General features: G+C 35.6%; 1 protein-coding gene across 1 annotated transcript in view; it reads right to left on the bottom strand.

Moving 5' to 3' along the window:
- The window catches only part of LOC106874654 (R3H domain-containing protein 4), a 35,872-nt gene that overhangs the window by 6,925 nt on the left and 7,994 nt on the right, over positions 1–20,953 (bottom strand). Inside the window, exons 2-6 of the mRNA XM_014922447.3 lie at positions 10,008–10,180; positions 8,738–8,856; positions 5,365–5,527; positions 2,002–2,087; positions 570–711 (exon numbers count right to left, since the gene is read on the bottom strand). Coding sequence (XP_014777933.1) covers positions 570–711; positions 2,002–2,087; positions 5,365–5,527; positions 8,738–8,856; positions 10,008–10,180 — 683 coding nt within the window. The remainder of the gene's footprint in view (positions 1–569; positions 712–2,001; positions 2,088–5,364; positions 5,528–8,737; positions 8,857–10,007; positions 10,181–20,953) is intronic.

The raw sequence follows: 20,953 nt of genomic DNA on the forward strand, positions 1-20,953 counted from the left end.
ATACAACAAGCTTCTTTCAGTTTCTGTCTACCAATGATCAGATTGGGGTTAAAGTAGAAGACGCCCAAGGTTCCACACAGTGGGACTGAACATGAGACCATGTCGTTGGGATGCAAACTTCTTAACGACACAGCCATGCCAGCACCTGGCATTCATACTGCATTAAATTGGGTCTATAAGGTGAAACTGTATTAAATTACTCTTAAACAGGCACTCTATTGATTATGATGACATGAGTTCCAGTTGATCTGATCAATGGAATGACCTGCTTGTGAAATTAATGTACAAGTGGCTGAGTACTCCACAGACATGTGTACTCTTAACATAGTTCTCAGGGAGATTCAGAGTAATACAGAATGTGACAAGGCTGGCCCTTTAAATTACAGGTACAACTCATTTTTGCCAGCTGAGTGGACTGGAGCAATGTCAAATAAAGTGTCTTGCTCAAGGACACAATGCCCTGCCAGGAATCGAACTCATGACCTTATGATTGTGAGCTGAATACCCTAACCACTAAGCCACATGCCTTACTCATCGAAGTAAAAAAATTTTTTTAAATATATATTCACTTTTTGATTTCAAGCCCAGATATTGGCAGAGAGCATGAAGGAGAAGTCTTTCAAAGCTATTGGCAAGCTGGGATATGTAAACAGCAGTTGGCCACTCTTTGAAGAAGGAGATCAAATCTTCCTCAATGGTCAATAGCAAGCCCTAAAACAGAAAGAGAAAAATTATAATTTTACCATTCTTTTCTTTTTTTGAGTCTGCCAAAATTTTTTTTTTGGCATTTTGGAAAATTTTATGAAGAAATACACAAGAAAAGAAAAGCCAAGAATTTTAATTGCTGACATCATAAGAATATACAGACCTTGGGAAAATGAAATACTTTTTGTTTGGAGTAGTGACTCTTGAAGCAGACAAAACTCTAAATGATAGCATGTAAATATTGGGTTAAAAACCTTTTTGATAGAAAAAGTCAAAGGCTGCCCATGGGACAGGCGTTTTTTAATTTTTTTTTTTTATCCAAAGGGTTTTCAGAACCAATACTTGCACACTATTGTTTACAGTTCTATCTGCTTTGGGATTTATCCTTCCAAAACAATAGGAATTTCAATGTGTTCTTATATAATATTTTACACTGTTATAATAATTGTAGCAGTTAATATGACAAAGCATTAACATCATTTCATTAGAAACAAGTTCAATCTGTGTAAAAAGGAGATAGCTATATAATAAATTAAACTGAACTGGGTACCTTTCAGCTATCTATTTTAGTGATCCAAGGGGATAAAATGATATTTCCACTATGGCAACATTTAAGTTCAAAATAGAATCAATAAAATATCCAATCTGGTGTTTGACTATGTTAGTCTCTCTCTCTCTCTCTCTCTCTCTCTCTCTCTCTCTCTCTCTCTCTCTCTTTCTCTTTCTCTATCATGGTTGTGGGTCCAATCCCAAAATCATGTGGTTGGGAAGCAAACTTCTTAATCATATAACCATGCCTGCACCTATATGTTTCTTCATGTATTAATTCCCATCTCAGTTTTTAACAGGTAAGGATTTTTTTCTTAAGCAATATAATCCCTAAGTTAAAACAAAAACAAAATCATTGTATTTGAGCTTTTCTGTTATTCAGACTTACACTTTTTCACCATCCTTATTTGTATTTGTATCTCTATGTGCAAACACATAAAAAAATGCCTGAGGAGATAGATTTTTCAACAATGAGAAATGTGTTTTGTAACAAACTTAAATTTTTATCATAAAATTTCAAAAAAAACTAAGGATAATAATTAAATTTGATATTTTGATAACTTTTAACATTTACTCGGAGATAAAATAGAGACATAAGATTGAAGTCTGAAAACCCAGAGGAAAGATTAAACGGTATAAAGGAATCAATACAAGTAAAATAATTTTACTATTAATGGGTTATGAAAATGAATGCCACCCCCTCCAAACAAAAAAAAAAAAATATAAGAAAACTATGAATTGGCTTACTTGAGGGAAATGACGTCGCTTCAAGGTTGCTCTGATGTTCCGATCAAGTTTTTGAAAACACTGTTCGGCAGTATGTGCTGGATGGGCTAAATGAAAAAGAAATAGAATTATCAATGACAACAGGGCATAGAGAATGTTCTCAAGACAAATCCTCATCATTTAACGTCCATTTTCCACGCTGGCATGGGTTGGACAGTTTGACTGAAAACTGTTAAGCCAGGGAACTGCACCAGGTTCCAATTTGATTTGGTATAGTTTCTACAGCTGGATTTCCTTCCTAACGCCAATCACTCCAAGAGTGTAGCAGGTGCTTTTTATGTACCACCAGCAAAGGTGCCAGTTATGTAACACCAGTGTCAGCCATGACTACAATCTCATTTCGCTTGACAAGTCTTCTCAAGCATAGTATATTGCCAAAGGTCTCATTAAATTCATCTCTTACTCACATGGTTATTAGCAAAAATACAGGTCTTAATGCCAATCATAGAAACTGTCTCATTCAAAATAAGAGAGCTGTGATCAGAAATTATCTATTCTGCCAAGTACTCAACCAGAAATGACTTGCCAGAGCTTAAAAAAAAAATACTTTATTAGATTATCAGAAAGTGAAAAACTTGAGGCAAGTGTCCAAAGAAGGTACTCAGCTACCAGATGGATGATGCCTGTCTTTGGTCATGTTAAAACTATTTTTAGGTCTTCCTGCACTGCTCAGTGCATTGGGCAGCAAAGTTTCTAAACAAAAGGTGAAATTTATGGAAGTTATTTCATACAGAAAATACAAAATAACTTAAAGTATCCCAATTACTGAACTACCTGACTCAAAGCAATGTGAAATGACTTGCCAGAGTTATGAAATTTCTTTAATAGATCATCAGATGGTGAAGACTAGAGACGCATGACCAAAGAAGATACTTAGCCACCAGGTGAATAATACCAGTTAAAGGCTATGCTATATAGACAATATCAGCAGTGACTTGAAGTAGCTCAACTCATATCAATATGAAAAGTGCACGGTAGATTAAACAAGAGCAATGATGACAAAATAATCTCTGTAGCACCTAACTGTTTTTATATGGAGAACAGAGAAAAATTAATAATACTGATGCTATAATAGTAAATGCTTTATTAGCGTTTTCTCTTTAAAACGTGGGTTTCAAATTTTGGTACAAGGCCAGCAATTTTGGGGGAAGGTGTAAGTTGAATGACCCCCCATGCTCAATTGGTACTTATAGGTGCCGAAAGCAAAATCGTGATGGCACCTGTACCAGTAGATCACTAAGAGCACCGTCCGAGCATGATCGTTGCCAGACCAGCTGTCTGGCTTCCGTGCCGGTGGCATGTAAATAGCACCATTTGAGCGTGATCGTTACCAACGTTGCCTTCCTGGCACTTGGGCACGTGAAAAGACATTCAAGTGAGTTCGTTGCCAGTACCGCTGGACTGGCTCCTGTGCAGGTGGCACGTAAAATACACCATTTCGGGCATGACCGTTGCCAGTACCTCCTGACTGGCCTTCGTACCCGTGGCACGTAAAAGTACCCACTACACTCTTGGAGTGGTTGGCGTTAGGAAGGGCATCCAGCTGTAGAAACTCTGCCAAATCAGATTGGAGCCTGGTGTAGCCATCTGGTTCACCAGTCCTCAGTCAAACCGTCCAACCCATTCTGGCATGGAAAGCGGACGTTAAATGATGATGATGATGATGATGATTGACTCTGAAATGATGAAAGGCAAAGTTGACCTCTGTGGTATTTGAACTCAGAACATAAAGACGGGAAAAGCCGCTAAAAATTTTAATGGCATGCTAATGATTTTACCAGCTCACCACCTTTTCTCATTTTAAAATATTTCTAGATATATTTATTATATGACCACATGTATGGTGGTGAGGTTAAGAAGTCTGCATAGCAACAACATGGGTCTAAGTTCAATTCAACTATGCAGAACCTTGGGTAAGTGTCTTTTTACATAGCTCCAAAAATGGAGCTAACAAAACAAATAAGCAAAAAGCACAACAGTATATTATCAGGTTGGTGCATAATTATTGCAGCTTTTTTGCGATAAATTTTATTCAACAAAAAATTTTAACAAATCGCCAAACAGAAATTGAAATAGATGGTGAATATGCTCCGGAATAATCATTTAAAGATGTTTTTGTTAAATGTTGTTTTTGTTGAGTAAAATTTATTGAAAAAAAAGCTGCAATAATTATGCATCAACCGAATATTTTCTTTATAGACTTGTTAATAGAGTGGTAAACAAGATTTGTTCTGGCACCATTGAAGACTTCTGCTAGAACACATACAGAATGAAGGTAGTCAGGAAGGTGTAAGAACATACCATGAGTGGCATGACCATATTGTTTTTGGTAACATCAAGAGCAATGTGGCTGTTGTTTTTGTGGTTTAACTCCAAGTCACCCCTGATTGAACAAATTTATGACCAAAGGTATTCCAGTTATGACCATCCAGTCTTTTTGTATAACAACAACTACATTGTCCATCATATACACGAAAGACAATATAAAATAATAACACAGCAGCATGTGAATTGAGAGAGAAGTGACTGCTGTTTCTAGGAAGTTAAACAACTATGTACAGGTTAATGCAGTATGGTAATTAGAACATGTTATCCCTGTATCCAGCCAATTTATAAATAACTGAAGATTCTGGTGGAGAGAACATTTTATAGAGATTGTACAAACTCAGTCAGTGTTGAGAAGTGTTCCTTCACTGGAACTGGCTGCAGAGAATTTGAGCTTATTGTGCCAATTGATATCATAGAAATATCATAGAAAAGTGGGTGTCAAAATGATGATGACAACAGATTTTCTATCTTAAAATGATGTTTGTTCTTGTAACAGAGTCATGATCTAAGGCATTCCAGCCTTGACCATCCCATCTTTTCTTGTTTTTAAAGGCATAGGAGTATGTTATTGAATGTGTTGTTCTCTTCCAAGATAGTGTGATGTGAAGATTTGGCTGCTATTTCTAGCAGGTCAGGTAAATGTACTGAAAATAGCACCCACATTGTGTCATAAATGGTGTTTGTTGCTAAATAATGTAACCTTGTGACATATGATCATCAATAAATAAATAAAAATTCTAAGATGCACAAGAAATGATGGGAGGAAGGCAGACAGTTGAGAAGTGTGAATTTAGATGAAAGAGATATACAATGAACTAGGTTGGAAGAGGGGAGACTGGAGTAATTGTGATAGAAGAGACAGGACCCAGCCAAACAATAAGCAAAGAATTGTAAAGAAGTGGGTCGTTAGAGAAAGTCTTGTAGTTTGTTACTGAATCAAAAACAGTCTTTTTTTAGAAAGTGTTAAAACAATATATCAATTAAATTAATACATACCAGTTCTCATATCAGGAACAATTTCCCAATTCTCTTGATTCAAATCTTTGTCTTTTAAAATCTGGTCGGACTTACTCCTTTGGTAGCGTGAATTACGACTGTTAGATTTTTGCAAGATTTTTTGCTGCTCTTCTTCTGATTGGTTAATGAAATCATTCCAAACCTAAGAAAAGAAATTATTAAGTCTTTAATAATAGCCATAGCCCAAAATAAGTACGGCTGGTAGAAGTAAAATAGATGAGTGCTTAAGGTATAGGAATATTGCCTCATAGACCTTCAATTCAAATTTACTACAAATATTTCCTTACATATTTGAGCAGAATATTTAATTAGACACAGCTTATTCAGTACAATTATGAGAATTTGAGGAGACTAATAGGGGTGTGCACTAGCAATGAAAAAGAGGTTGACATGAGTTGAGGAAATACACAATGTTTTTAATGTTTCAAGTAGAGCTTAGCATTCAGACTACTCTGTCAAATGTTATGCTTATTCACATTGTTTTGAATTAATTATTTATCATCTTGTGGCTTTGGGATTTCAATGAGATGATTGTTTATTTTTAGAATGACAGTGTAGGGTAGGTATGAGAGGTTGGATCAGGTCAGTTTGAACATAAAGCAGGTAGAATATCTGGGCAGGATATGACTGGTTTAAATGCTAAAGGGTTAATTTTTCAGATTCAGTGTTCGTTATTCTGGGACTATTATCAATGAGAGATTATTATTTTATTCACAAAGACAACTTATCCCTCATGTAATTAACACCATGAAACTAAAGAGCTAAAGGCTGGCTTATATAATCCTCTTGAGATTTCAGAGATGATGATGATGCTGCCAATAAAGCCATCATCATTGTCAGATGGAGCAGGTAGTGTAGTCCTAAAGTGAATTTATTGAAAGATGGGTGAAAGCAACAAAAATGGTGAATGTGAACTGCTTTGGGCATACATCTATTGACAAAAGAACAACAACTGGGAAAACTTGTCCTTGGTGTTCATGTTGACCTTGGATCTGCAGAGTTCCTTGATTGACTTTAGCTGGAAGTCTTCTTGCATCAGGTGGTGATGGTCGTCATTATATTTGACAATAACGGCATTGTTATCGTCATTCATTAAGATGGTGAGTTGGTAGAATCGTTACCATACTGAACAAAATACTTAGCATAATTTCTTCTGCCAAGGTTGACTTTGTCATTCATCCTTTCAGGGTTGATACAGTATCAGTTGAGTATTGGGGCTGATATAATCAACTAACCCTATCTAACCCTCTCTCCCCAAATTTCAGGTCTTAAGCCTATAGGAGAAAGAATTACTATCATTCATTATTTCTATACCATGTTCATTTCTGTTTCATTCCTTTCTTCACCTTCATTCAATTCTCAATGAAAACCCAATATTTTAAGTTTTTGTAACTGTCCCCCTCAGAGCCATTAGTAATATTATTATTATGATTAAGACGATGAGCTGGCAGAAACATTAGCATGTCAGGTAAAATTGTTAGTGACATTTCATCTGTCCTTACATTCTGAGTTCAAATTCCACCAAAGTCGACTTAGCTGTTCATCCTTTTGAGCACTGTGGTTGAAGTAATCGACATGCACCTGCTCTTGAAATTGCTGGTCTTGTGCCAAAATTTGAAACCATTATTATTAATATTATTATTATTATTATTATTATTATTATTAAATAAGGGAGTAAGCTGGCAGAATCGTTAGCACGCTGGATGAAATGCTTAGCGGCATTTCGCCCATCACTACGTTCTGAGTTCAAATTCCGCCAAGGTCGAGAAAATAAGTACCAGTTACGCACTGGGGTTGATGTAATCGATTATCCCTCCACCCCAAATTTCAGGCCTTGTGCCTATAATAGAAAGGATTATTATTATCATTAATTAGTTACATCATGATTCGACACAGTAAGATCTGACCTTCCTAAGCAACTGATACCAGCAAGTTTAAATAAAAATTCAACAGATAAAACTCATAATCAGTCTCAGAAATGTAGTAAAGGTTAAAATATTTTTCAAAATAGAAACAAAAGGAGATTTCGAAAGGTAAAAAAAAAACAAAAAAAAACTAACTAAACAAAATAAAACAGTAACCAAGGAAACAACGCTAGATTATTTTCCTAATTTTAACTTGTGAAATTTTTACCGGAGTAAACAAATGTAAGACTTCAATTAAAAAAATATTTTTGATATTACATTCAATTTAGGGCATCAAGCTGGCTGAATCATTAGCATGCCAGGCAAAATGCTTAGCAATATTTCATCCACCTTTATGATCTGATTTCATACCCTGCAGAGGTTGACTCTGCTTTGCATCGTTTTAGAGTCAGTAAAATAAGTACCAGTCGAACACTGGGGGGGGGGTCTTATCCCACCCCGGAATTGCTGGCCTTGTGCCAAAATTTGAAGTCAATATTACATTCAATTTAAAATCTTTTTGATACTAACCCACCTGAGAATGTTCCTGGTTTGATGATAAGCTTCCTGTTTTTAAAAAGGATTTAATTACAAGTCTCCCATAAAAAAAAATCAGGTTATGTTCCAAACACAAGCAGACTAAAAACAAAATTATTTTCGTAATTCTTCATTAATTTCAAAATTGATTGAAACAAAGTCAACATATTTCAAATGAAATCTGGTAACAAAAGGATTAAACTGCTTTGTAAAATCTCTAAAATCATTAATACAGTATTCTGTTGTGTTTGGAGAGAGTCATTCTCTTTTAGTGCCTTTTAATTTAACACAAAAGGTTGCAAGATGCAACAAAAATTTTAGAAAAATAAAGAAGGAAATGAGTGGAAATTTTACCGGTGAGTGTGTTAAATTATCAGGCACTAAAAGAGAATGACTTTCCCCAGACACAACAGAAAATGCTTCAATACACGAATTCAGATAAAGAATCTTGCAAATCAAATCCAAAAACGCAATTTAATACAGTAATTTGTTGCTAAATTGATATGGATTAGAAAAAAATGAAAAAAATCTGGTCAAATAAGCTGTTGGCCACTCCCAGTTGTTATCCAATCCCAAAGTATTTCGGAATTTCCTAAAGAGTTCTGAAAATTTAAATGTTTACTACAGATATGCAAGGATGAGAGAGAGAGAGTGTGAGTGTGTATACGCATGCATGTATGTGTGTGGCTGTGAGTTAGGAAAGGGAAAGAGACGGAGATAAAGGACAATGAGACAGAGAAAACAGAGTAAGAAAAACCAAGTGAGTGAGAGTGACAGTTAAGAAGACAGAGTGAAGAAAGAAAAATAGTGTAGGAGAGAGAGAAAGAGAAGGTGAGGAAAAAATGAGAAAGTGAGGGAGAGAAAGAGAACTGCTTTCATTGAAAGACAAAATACTGCAAGAGAACTTTTACCTTCCATTTCTCTTTGTCCATTAAAATCTCAGCAAAGACTGACATCCTGGGCTCAACGCGGTCAATTTTCTCCAAGTTTCCCCAGTCATCTTTGTCAACCAGATTCAGGAGATAGCATACTGTTAAAGAAAATAGTAATGCATGCATATATATATATATATATATATATATATATATATATATATATATATATTATATATATATTATATATATATATTATATATATATATTATATTATATATATATATTATATATATATATTATATATATATATATATATATATATATATATATATATATATATATATATATTATATATATATATTATATATATATATTATATATATATATATTATATATATATATTATATATATATATTATATATATATATTATATATATATATTATATATATATATTATATATATATATTATATATATATATTATATATATATATTATATATATATATATTATATATATATATTATATATATATATTATATATATATATATATATATATATATATATATATATATATATATATATATATATATATATATATTATATATATAATATATATATATTATATATATAAGATATATATATTATATATATAATATATATATATATATATATATATATATATATATATATATATATATATATATATATATATATATATATATATATATATATATAGATCAAAACAGCCTGATTCAAACTTGTCAGCACCCCCAAGCCCCAAGTGTGACTTGTGTGTGTGTGTGTTTATCTGTGCCTGTGTGTGTATCATCATCATCATCACTGTTTAACATCTGCCTTGTGAGTGGATTTGGTAGACAGAAACTGAAAGAAGCCCGTTGTATATATGTATATATATATATATATATGTGTGTGTGTGTATATGTTTGTGTGTCTGTGTTTGTCCCCCCAACATCGCTTGACAACCTATGGTGGTGTGTTTACGTCCCCGTAACTTAGTGGTTCGGCAAAAGAGACGGATAGAATAAGTACTAGGCTTCCAAAGAATAAGTCCTGGGGGCGATTTGCTCGACTAAAGGCGGTGCTCCAGCATGGCCACAGTCAAATGACTGAAACAAGTAAAAGAGTAAAGAGAGAGAGTAACATGTTTATTCTTTTCCTGGGTCATAAAAATGGTCCCAACTTGTTTCAAGCAGAAGTCTCTTAGGCTACCTCTCCAAATGGTCTTAAACATTTAACACTCTACAGTTGTTTACCACATTTTAAATATACTCATAAATTACTTACAGTTTTCACATCGGCGACTTTTATTAGCACCAAGCTTCTTATGGACATACAGGTCATCAATGGAGGTATATAAAGAACCAAGTTTTTTAGAACTGTGGTACTTGGTCAACCTGGATGGTTTCTTTATGTTGCTGACACCTTCATCTGGGCATTCAATGACCGTGTCAAGTACGCTGTTTATAAAACAAAAAAAAAAAAAAAAAAAGAAAAGGTGAGAGAGAGAGAGAGAAAACATTAGAATTGTATATCAAAGCAGCTGTTATTGGTGTTATATTTTATACACTTCTTTATATCTGCTAATGTTTTTGGCTTCAGAAGATCTTGGAAAGAATATACTAGAGTGGTATTGTGTATATTGTAATGAAGGGGAGGTATTGTGTATATTGTTAAGAAAAGCTGCGAGCTGGCAGAAATGTTAGCACGCCGGGCAAAATGCTTAGCAGTATTTCATCTGCCACTACGTTCTGAGTTCAAATTCCGCCGAGGTCGACTTTGCCTTTCATCCTTTCGGGGTCGATTAAATAAGTACCAGTTACGCACTGGAGTCAATCCAATCGACTTAATCCGTGTGTCTGTCCTTGCTTGTCCCCTCTGTGTGTAGCCCCTAGTGGGTAGTAAAGAAATGTTATGAAAGGGAGGATAAAATTCTAGCTACTGTGACAGTAAGCTGCACAATATCATCATCATCATCGTTTAACATCCATTTTCCATACTGGCATGGGTTGGATGGTTTGACAGGAGCTGATTAGCTGAAGGGCTGCTCAGGTTCCCTGTCTGTTTTGGCATGATGCCCTTCCTAACACCAGATGTTCAATTAAGAGGGCTGCTCAGGTTCCCTATCTGTTTTGGCATGATTTCTATGGCTGGATGCTCTTCCTAATGCCAGATGTTCAATTGAGAGAGGTGATCAATTAATGGACATTATCTCAGTTGAGAAACAGTGGAGGTGCATAGCCTAGTGGTTAGGGTGTTGGACTTATGATTGTAAGATTGTGGTTTCGATTCCTGGACTGGGTGACACATGTTCTTGAGGAAAACACTTCATTCCATGTTGCTCCAATCCATTCAGCTGGCAAAAATGAGTAACCCTGCGACGGACTAGCATCCCATCCAGGTGAGGAATTTATACGTCATGGAAATCAGGAAACTGGCCCTTGTGAGTCAGTATGACTCAAGAAGGAAACTTTACCTTTACCAGTTAAGAAACACCAGCAGCCACAGCTATGTCAGATTGTGACAACAATTGGCAAGTTCCCTAAAAAATACTGATGTTAATTAACATGTTATTGGCAAGAGAAGGAAGAGAGAGTTTGGTGTGTCAGTCTGGATACTGGGTAACATGTCACAACACTGGAAAAAAAAGGTTACAAACGTATGTGACTTTTTGGAGGATTGGTGCATGAGTATAAAAGGCAGGCAGTAAGCAGAGGTCAGGTGTTGTGAATGCAGGCAATGAAGAACTCCATTCCACAACACATCTAGCTATGCATGACTTCTTCTTCTTCTCTGGGCAAATTGACTTGCTGAGCTGGCCCATGGTTTCCCTGTTTCTAGCTGTTGGAGCCGTTTTGGTGTCAGAGGCCATGTTTTGCAACTATATTCTTTCCGAGTGTATTCTTTCTCTAGGTCTACAGAAGGATTATGAAGTCAGCGATGCAAACTAGTCAAATACTTGTTAATCATGCAGCAGTGAATTGTAATTCAATACAGCACACATCTATAAATAGGGAGACTCTATCATCTACATAAACATATCATCGTTGTTGTTTTAACATTCACATTTCTATGGATTGGATGTGATTATGTTGAGGCAGGATTTCTTCAGCCTTTTTGATGCCAAACCTCAAAAACGATTTCAAACACATGCCTGTCTACTTGTCATTTCCACCATCACCACTACTATCGTCGTCATCATCATCATCCGTTTTCCGAGTTGGCATAGATTGGCTGGTTTGACAGGATCTGGTGACCTGCAGGGTTGCATCAAGCTCCAATGTTAGCTTTGGCATGGTTTCTATAGCTGAATGCCCTTCCAAACACATTAATAATAACATACTGAATTTTGAGACCAGTTGATGACAGCATAAGAGTTGTCACCCTTATTTGCAGGAAAGAGGAAGAAATTATGTTGCTGAAGAATATTTTTTTCTTCCTCACGGTACATTGTTGACTTGTTCATACTTCTTGCATTAAATATGTTAACATACCCAAGGTGAAGGACAGTATAGGTCAAACAAATTTATGCATCTTGCAACAGTTGGAAAGAAAATATAGAGTTTTTTTTTTTTTTAGTAGGTAAATAAAAATTTTGAGGCATATCAGTGGCACTTCAATTACTGACCTCACTGGGACCAAATTAAATTCTGTAATAACTTCATAATTAATGCACTGCTGTTCTCAAATATCTTCACCAACCCTCCAGGGAGAAAATATTTGTGATGATTTATAAAATGCATATTAATATCTTTGGTAAGAGATTATGTGAAATGGAGAAAGAAATAGTAAAAACAGTAGGGATAATGTGTTAGATCCTGCTTTTTCATAAATTATTTATTAGGATTTGAATGTTATAAAGATTGAGAATTATTACATGTATATATCGCCTTTACAGTAAGACATCTGTTTCTGTCCCTTCGACACACTCTAACCTCTCATCACCTGACACAAGGCCACTTTTTCCAATACCCCCACCCCACCCCACCCCAAATGATCTTCATCTTGTGCGATACCTGGTAACCCCACTGGTGCTGATGCCATGTAAAAAGCACCAAGTCTACTCTGTAAAGTGGTTGGTGTTAGGAAGAGCATCCAGTTGTAAAAACCACGCCATAACAGATCTCGCTGGTGCTGTTGCCACATAAAAAGCACCCAGACCACTCTGTAACATGGTTGGCATCAGGACAAGCATGCAGCTGTTTAAAAAGCTATGCCAAAACAGACAGTGAAATCTGGTGCAGTCCTATCAAACTGTCCAACCTATGCCAGCATGGAAAACAGATGTTAAATGATGATGATGATAATGTTGGTAATTATGATAAACCCTTTTGATACCAACTGGCCTAAGACTGTCCCTGGTTCTTGGATACAAACTTCATGCTTTTAAGTGATCTGCATCAAAATATCATGTTAAGTGAAGCTCGAAATACTAAATTCAACATTATTTTAAAAATTAATTGAAACAAAGGCAATATATTTCAACCAAAATATAGTAACAAAAGAGTTGAACTTCAAACTTCTGCATTCGAATCACAGTAATTAAAAACTGTCTTCGAGTAAGTAAACATGCCACAACGCGTAAGCAACATTAGGAGTACATAAAGTACTCATACCCCAAGTACTTTATTTATTAATCTATTGATATGAAAGACTGAAGATATGTAGTTGCTTGGGTAGACTGAAGGTGTCCAGTTGCTTAGATACGTATCTCTCAGTTGTGTTTTATGTATGTTCATTTATCTTCTATCTTTTATGTGTTTCGGTCATTGGCTTGTGTCCATGCTGCGGTACCATCTTGAAGGGTTTAGTCCAACATATCAAAACCAGTACTATTTTCTTTTCCTGGAACTTATTCTATCAGTCTCTTTTGCTGAACTGCTAAGTTACAGAGACATACACAAACACCAGTTGTGAAGTAGTGGTAGGAGATAAATCCACACACACACAAACATGTATATATATATATTAAGTAAAAAGAGGTAATCAGAATTTTGGATAACCCTTTACTAGCACTGTCATCTCATTCATCAAGACTCCTCAGATATGGAGTTTTACAGAAAATTTCTGTGACTTTTGTACAAATCTGGAAAAGAACTTGTTTTTGTTTGTTATCTGTACGTGTGTGTATATAGAAAAGAGAAAAGAAAGGAGACAAAGAAACTCATATCTGAGGAATCTCAATGAATAAGATGAAAGCACTAATAAAGAATTATTCAAAATTTTGACTACCTATTTTTTCTTAATATATAAAATCAGTACATCACTTCAAACAAGACTGTTGGTCAACTCAAGGCTATAATAGAAGACACTTGCCCAAGGTACCATGCAATGGGATTGAACCCTAGACCATATGGTTGGAAAGCAAACTTCTTAACCACACAGCTATGCCTTCACCTATTTGTGGACACTTTCAACATACAGAGTTGTCATATAAGATAACCTTTCATTTGACCAGCTAAAATCATAGCCAAATCTCCCTCAAATCACTCCACATCATCATAAAAGAAAAGAAGGCATTGGATAATATGGCCCTAAACACACTATATTTACATAAGAAAAGACGAGAAGGTGACAGCAGTGTTTGATTGTAGGGCTTTCTTGAGGTTGACCAATATTAACTCCTACTTGACTTCCCTTTCATTAGAAAACTACCACTTAACCATTTTAATACCAAACCACTCAAAACTGCCTTTAGTTTTAGACTTCCCATGTTAAGGTGATCTAAATTAAAACTTTCTATCAAAATTTCACGTTAAGTTCCAAACATCAGCTCATTAATTCTGAAGTTCTTTTTCTATATTTATCTTTTATCTTTGACATGTTTTAGTCATTAGACTATGGCCATGCTGGGGCACCAACTTGAACAATTTTTAGTCAAATGTATTGATGCCAATGCTTATTTTTTTTAAAGTCTGGTACTTATTCTATCACTCTCTTTTGCCAAACTGTTAAGTTACGGGGATGTAAGTACACCAGCACCGGTTGTCAAGCAGTGGTGGTGTGTGGGATGGGACAGACACAAATACATACACACACACACACATGACAGGTTTCTTTCAGTTTCCATCTACCAAATCTACTCACAAGGCTTTGGTCAGCCTGAAGCTAGAAGACACCTACCCAAGGTGCCACACAATAGAACTGAACCCCGAACCATATGGTTGGGAAGCAAGTTTCCTACTACACAACTATGCTTGCATCTTCATAATTTTTTAAATTAATAGAAAAAGAAAAAAAAGATGATAAATAAAGAAGTGTATTTCAACATTAAATATGGTAACAAAAAGGATAGAAGCACTCTTCTAATAGCAATGGTATATGAAACGGAAGGAAAAGTATTCCAGCTTATCTATGACTGGTTATCTATGATTACAAATTTGTGTTAGTTGTTTTAAATAGTAACAGTAAAAGTGGTAGAAACATTAAGATCAGAAGACTTTAATTAGAACACAAATGTTTTGTCCTACTTTATGCTCAACACATCCACAGGACTTACTACAATCATTTACACCTGCTTGCTGCAGGTTGCAATGTAAACAGAACTGTCATGTGAGCACAGCTATAAATACAGCTGTCATTGAGCCAAAAGTAGACCCTTACATGATTGTGTAAACTGCTAGAAACAACAGCCATATCTTCCTTGAATAACTCCTTAATGCAGGGGTTGGGGAACTTTTTTTAACCAATTACCCCAAAATGTATTTATTTACACTGACATTACCTCCCTGATTTGAAAGAAAGAAAATCATTGATTCTTTGAATTCAAAAGGTTTTTGAATCCATTTTATTGAATCTATTTATACATCCATTACATTAGACATATGCTGGGCGAAGTACTTAGCGGTATTTCATCTGCCGTTATGTTCTGAGTTCAAATTCTGCCAAGGTCGACTCTGCCTTTCATCCTTTTGGGGTCGATAAATTAAGGACCAGTTATGTACTGGGGTGATGTAATCGACTTAATCCCTTTGTCTTTCCTTGTTTGTCCCCTCTATGTTTAGCCCCTTGTGGGCAATAAAGAAATAAGATGCCGTGCTGCCAGAAGAAAAATTTCTGTCATAACAAGGAACATGTTTTTTATTTAATTTTACTTATGTCTAATGAGTCCTAATTACTCCCAAGAATTTCATCTTCACCCCACTTGGGGTAATTTACCCTGGCTCACCAATCCCTGCCTTCATACTTTAGGTTAGTGTTTCTTAACCCTTTTATACTTATGGACCCTTTAGATTCTATTTTACTCAGATGGATCCTCCAAGCCATTCAATGTTTAAAGGAACTTATATATTTTTTTAATATTATTAGGAATTGTATAAAAAAAAAACTGTTAAGATATTTTGTGTAGTGTAGAAATAAAACCAATATTTTCTCTTTCACTTATTTTACTTGTTTCAGTCATTTAACTGTGGTCAGGCTGGAGCACCACACTGAAGGGTTTTAGTTTAGCAAATCAACCCCAGGACTTTTTTTTTTAAGCCCAGTACTTATTCTATCCATCTTTTTCGCCAAACTGCTAAGTTATGGGGACATAAACACACTAACCATTGTTGACAAGCAGTGATGGGTGACAAACACAGACACGATGGGTTTCTTTCAGTTTCCATCTACCAAATCCACTTGCAAAGCTTTGGTCGACCTGAGGCTATAAAAGAAGACACTTGCTCAAGGTGTCACACAGTGGGACTGAATCCAGAACCATGCAGTTGGGAAGCCTGCACCTACATAAGTTTTAACAGCAAAATCTTATATGGATCCCCAAGGGCCATATGGACCCCAGTTGATAACCGCTGTTTTAAGTAATGAAAAGACACATTAGATAATATAGTTCAAATGGGGTGGTTATGGTTGGAATGAGGCTGATCTGCTGAAGAATCAAAAGCAGCCTGGGGTTAAGTAAAAGACCTGAATTGTAATTTATTTATTTATTGTTTGTTGTCCAATGTCCAATCAATTCTGTGGATTCACTGCGTTTATCTTTTACTTCTATCAGTCATTCAACTGTAGCCATGTTGGAGCACCTTAGTGGAACAAACTGACCTCAACTGTCAAGTGGTAGTGGTGGTGGTGGGGAGACAAACACAAAGAAACATACACATGCACTTCTTTCAGTCTCCATTTCTTAAATCCACTCACAAGGCTTTGGTTGGCCTGGGGTGATAATAGAAAACACTCACCCAGTGTGCTACATACTGAGACTGTACTCAAAACAGTGTGGTTGGGAAGCAAACTTCTTACCACAAGGTCTTACTCATGCCTTTGTTAATAATATTAAAATTCAGTTTTTAAACTTTATTTACTGAAATATGATTTATTTAACAAGTTTCCTTTAATTTGTGCTTCAATGTTATTTCCACATATTTTTCTCATATTTCAGTCTCTGAAAACATCTCAGTGAAATTTTTAAAATAAGGAACAAAAAACACAAACCCTTGAAATGGAAATTCTCAATTAAGAGTTTGATCTTATCAGAATATTTATCAAGTCATCACGTTTTAAACAATTCCTCTTTACTATTGATTGTTATTTATAACATTTGTCTTGATTACTCATTATTCTGTTTTCCCTGTTTTCTCTAAGGACCCTTTTCTATCCTTGTTAGGGGTCAGATGAGAGTGTGGTGGGAAAGAGCCTTTCTATGATTGGATATCTTTCCTGTCACCAACCCCCACTTGTTTGCAAGTTAAGTTATAATTTCCCAGTTTAGAAAACAACCCAAACACGAACTGGAGATAAACAGCACTGTCAGCGAAACCATTCTTTTACTCTTTTACTTGTTTCAGTCATTTGACTGTGGCCATGCTGGAGCACCACCTTAAAGAGGTTTTTTTAGCCAAAGAAACTGACCCCAGTACTTATTCTTTGTAAGCCTAGTACTTATTCTATTAGATTCTTTTGCCAAACTGCTAAGTTACAGGGACATAAACACACCAGCATCAGTTGTCAAGCGATGGTGGAAGTGGAGGGGGGACAAACATACGCATACAAATATATACATACATACACACACACATATACGACAAGCTGCTTTCAATTTCCATCTATCAAATCCACTCACAAGGCTTTGGTCAGCCTGAGGCTATAGTGGAAGACACTTGCCCAAGGTGCCACACATGTTTTTGGGAAACAAGCTTCATACCACACACCCACAAAACACCACTAGACAAGGAAAGTACAAACACACACACACAACAGGTTTCTTTTAGTTTCCCTCAACTGTATCCACTCGCAAGGCTTTGATTAGCTGGGAGCTATAATAGAAGGTGCAACGCAGTGGGATTGAACCCAAAACCACATGGTTGGAAAATGAACTTCTTAGCCAAACAACCATTGCATGTTAATTCTTAATTAGCTAACATGACCCTGTCTAAAGATAAATATATTCATTTGAACATACAATACCTGTTGTGAAAATTATACAAGTAAAAGAGAATGTTCGATTTGTTTTCATAGTTCTATGCTTGACAGGATATGGTGATAACCTTATTTCTTGAGCTGCCTGAGCAAAGAAATGAAAATTCACTGACAAAGTTGTTACAAAACTACAGGAGAAGCAAAGACAACAAACGCCACTGATTTTTGTATTTTGAAAGACAACATATACCTTTAGTCTTTGTAATTTGGAACTTTTTAAGTTGATAACATGATAACATGCAAAGTAAATGGTTATGAAATCTCTGTAAGAGATGAAAGTAGTAACTGTACTGGCAAGTAATGTTAGTAGCCACTTCAACATGGCTATTAAGTATGAATGGACATTACTGCAATTTTTTAACTCCAAGAGAACATTTCCTCTAGCTGGTTAACGATGCAATCTGCATCCGATATATTGCAAGTAGGGGAGTCAACCCCTGCCACATTCTAGCAAATTGACAGCTAAATCTCCTCTAAATCACACCCAGTTAGCTATGTTAGCATCTGATGGAAACTATGATAGGACTAAACAACAATAGCTCTTCAAATTAAGGTTTGAACATGAAAAATAAATTCATTAGCAAACCCATTTGTGAAAATATTTCTCTCAAAACACACTGTCTTTCTTTCAATTTATTTCGAAAAATAGTTTGTTTATTCTATTACTTGTTACAGTCATTTGACAATGGCCATGCTATGACATCACCTTGAAGGGTTTTAGTCAAAGGAATCAACCCCAGGACTAAATTTTTTTTTCTAAGCTTCATACTTATTCTATCAGTCTCTTTTGCCAAACCACTAAGTTATTGGGACATAAACATACCAACACTGGTAGTTAAGTGATGGTTGGAGGACAAACATAGATACAAAGGCAGACACATAAATATATACATACATATATATATATATGTGTGCGTGTGTGTGTGATGGGCTTCTTTCAGTTTCTGTCTACCAAATCCACTCGCAATGCTTTGGTCATCTCAAGGCTATAGTAGAAGACACTTGTCCAAGGTGTCACGCAGTGGGACTGAATCCAAAACCATATGATTGGGAAGCAAGATTCTTACCACACAGGCATACTTGTCATTATTACTGGTGTTTGGAACATGAATTAAGATGAAAGGTTTTAATCTAACCCTTTAACATTCAAACCCATCATATCCGGCCAAAATATTTTAAGTTATATGTTGAAACTGGCCAGATCTGGCCTCTCAACTCATCCCTGCAATGTCATTGTAAAACTAAGCAGTCACGTCATCAACATCTCTAAGCTACAAGATAATGCATGATTAATCTAAAACAATATGGATAAACAAACATAACATTTGGCAGGATAATCTGAATACTAAAGGGTTAAATCACTTCAAAAGAATGAAAAAAAAAACAAAATAAAATTTGTTTTTAATCAAGTCTTTGAAGCCAAACATTTCCACCATGTCTTGGAAGCAAGTCATAGAAACTGCAGCTGTTGAGTATTGATTCTTATTAACACTTTTTCCTCTATCCACATACAGGGTAATTTTTCAGGAAAAATTTAGCTGCTATTTCTAGCAGATAAAGAGAATGCAAGGAAAGGCTTTTGCTTTTGTTTGTACATGATGTGGATTTCATGTTGCCGTATTTTTCTATGTACTGCTGCTGCTGCTGCCGCCGCCACCGCCTCCACCACCACCACTATTATCATCAATTTAACGTCCATGTTTCCAAGCTTACATGTGTTGACTGGGTGTGTCTGCAATATATCACATTGTTATGCAATTTGATCTTTTTCCTTCCCACCATAGAGAACAAACACCCAGGTTTCATCAAACAACATTATTTCTTTACCATTAATATGTCTAATAACTTTCCTGACTGAGAATGTAATATACTTGGCCACTACCTTACTAAAATTAGTAGCCAAGCCACCCAGAAATCACAACCAACGGTCATAATAAAAAAAGGGGGCGGATACATTGGTTAATATCATCATCATCGTTTAACGTCCGCTTTCCATGCTAGCATGGGTTGGACGATTTGACTGAGGACTGGTGAAACCAGATGGCTACACCAGGCTCCAATCTGATTTGGCAGAGTTTCTACAGCTGGATGCCCTTCCTAACGCCAACCACTCAGAGAGTGTAGTGGATGCTTTTACATGTCTCCCGCACGAAGGCCAGTCAGGCGGTACTGGCAACAGCCATGCTCAAAATGGTGTATTTTATGTGCCACCCGCACAAGAGCCAATCCAGGGGCACTGGCAAAGATCTCTACGAAGGCCAGTCAGGCGGTACTGGCAATGGCCATGCTCTTATGACCCTAGATACATCATACATAAAAAGAAAAAAAAATGAGATGGACAATGTTAGAATGCCTTCAATCAGTCCTACTTAACTAGGGTTGACCTGTGGCTAAACAACTTCTGCCTTACATAATTAGTTTTATGCCTAGTTGCAAAGAAATACATTTAAAAATTTACTTTTTTTTCTTTTTAATGGGGAAAACAAATTCCTGACTCAGACACTATTTTACAAGTACAAAAGTGGGGAAATGATATCACGTGATGTGTATGCTTTTCTGAAAGCATTCGAAAGCATTAGCAATAAAACGGGTTTATCAAGGAAATTATAAAATGAAAATGAATTACTAACATGAAAAAAAAACAAAAAAAACAATGTTTTTACATTGAAATATTTCAATAATCAAAACATGTCTGAAAAGTATTCAGGTAATTCAAAACGCAACTAATTTAAAATAAACTGAATCACTACTACTTCTGCAAAGAAGAGACTGCCACTTTGTAGGTACTCATCCTGGAAGAAATAGCAGCCATATCACCC

The sequence above is a fragment of the Octopus bimaculoides genome, chromosome 7 (assembly GCF_046866305.1).
Source record: "Octopus bimaculoides isolate indiv1 chromosome 7, ASM4686630v1, whole genome shotgun sequence".
Taxonomy (NCBI): domain Eukaryota; kingdom Metazoa; phylum Mollusca; class Cephalopoda; order Octopoda; family Octopodidae; genus Octopus; species Octopus bimaculoides.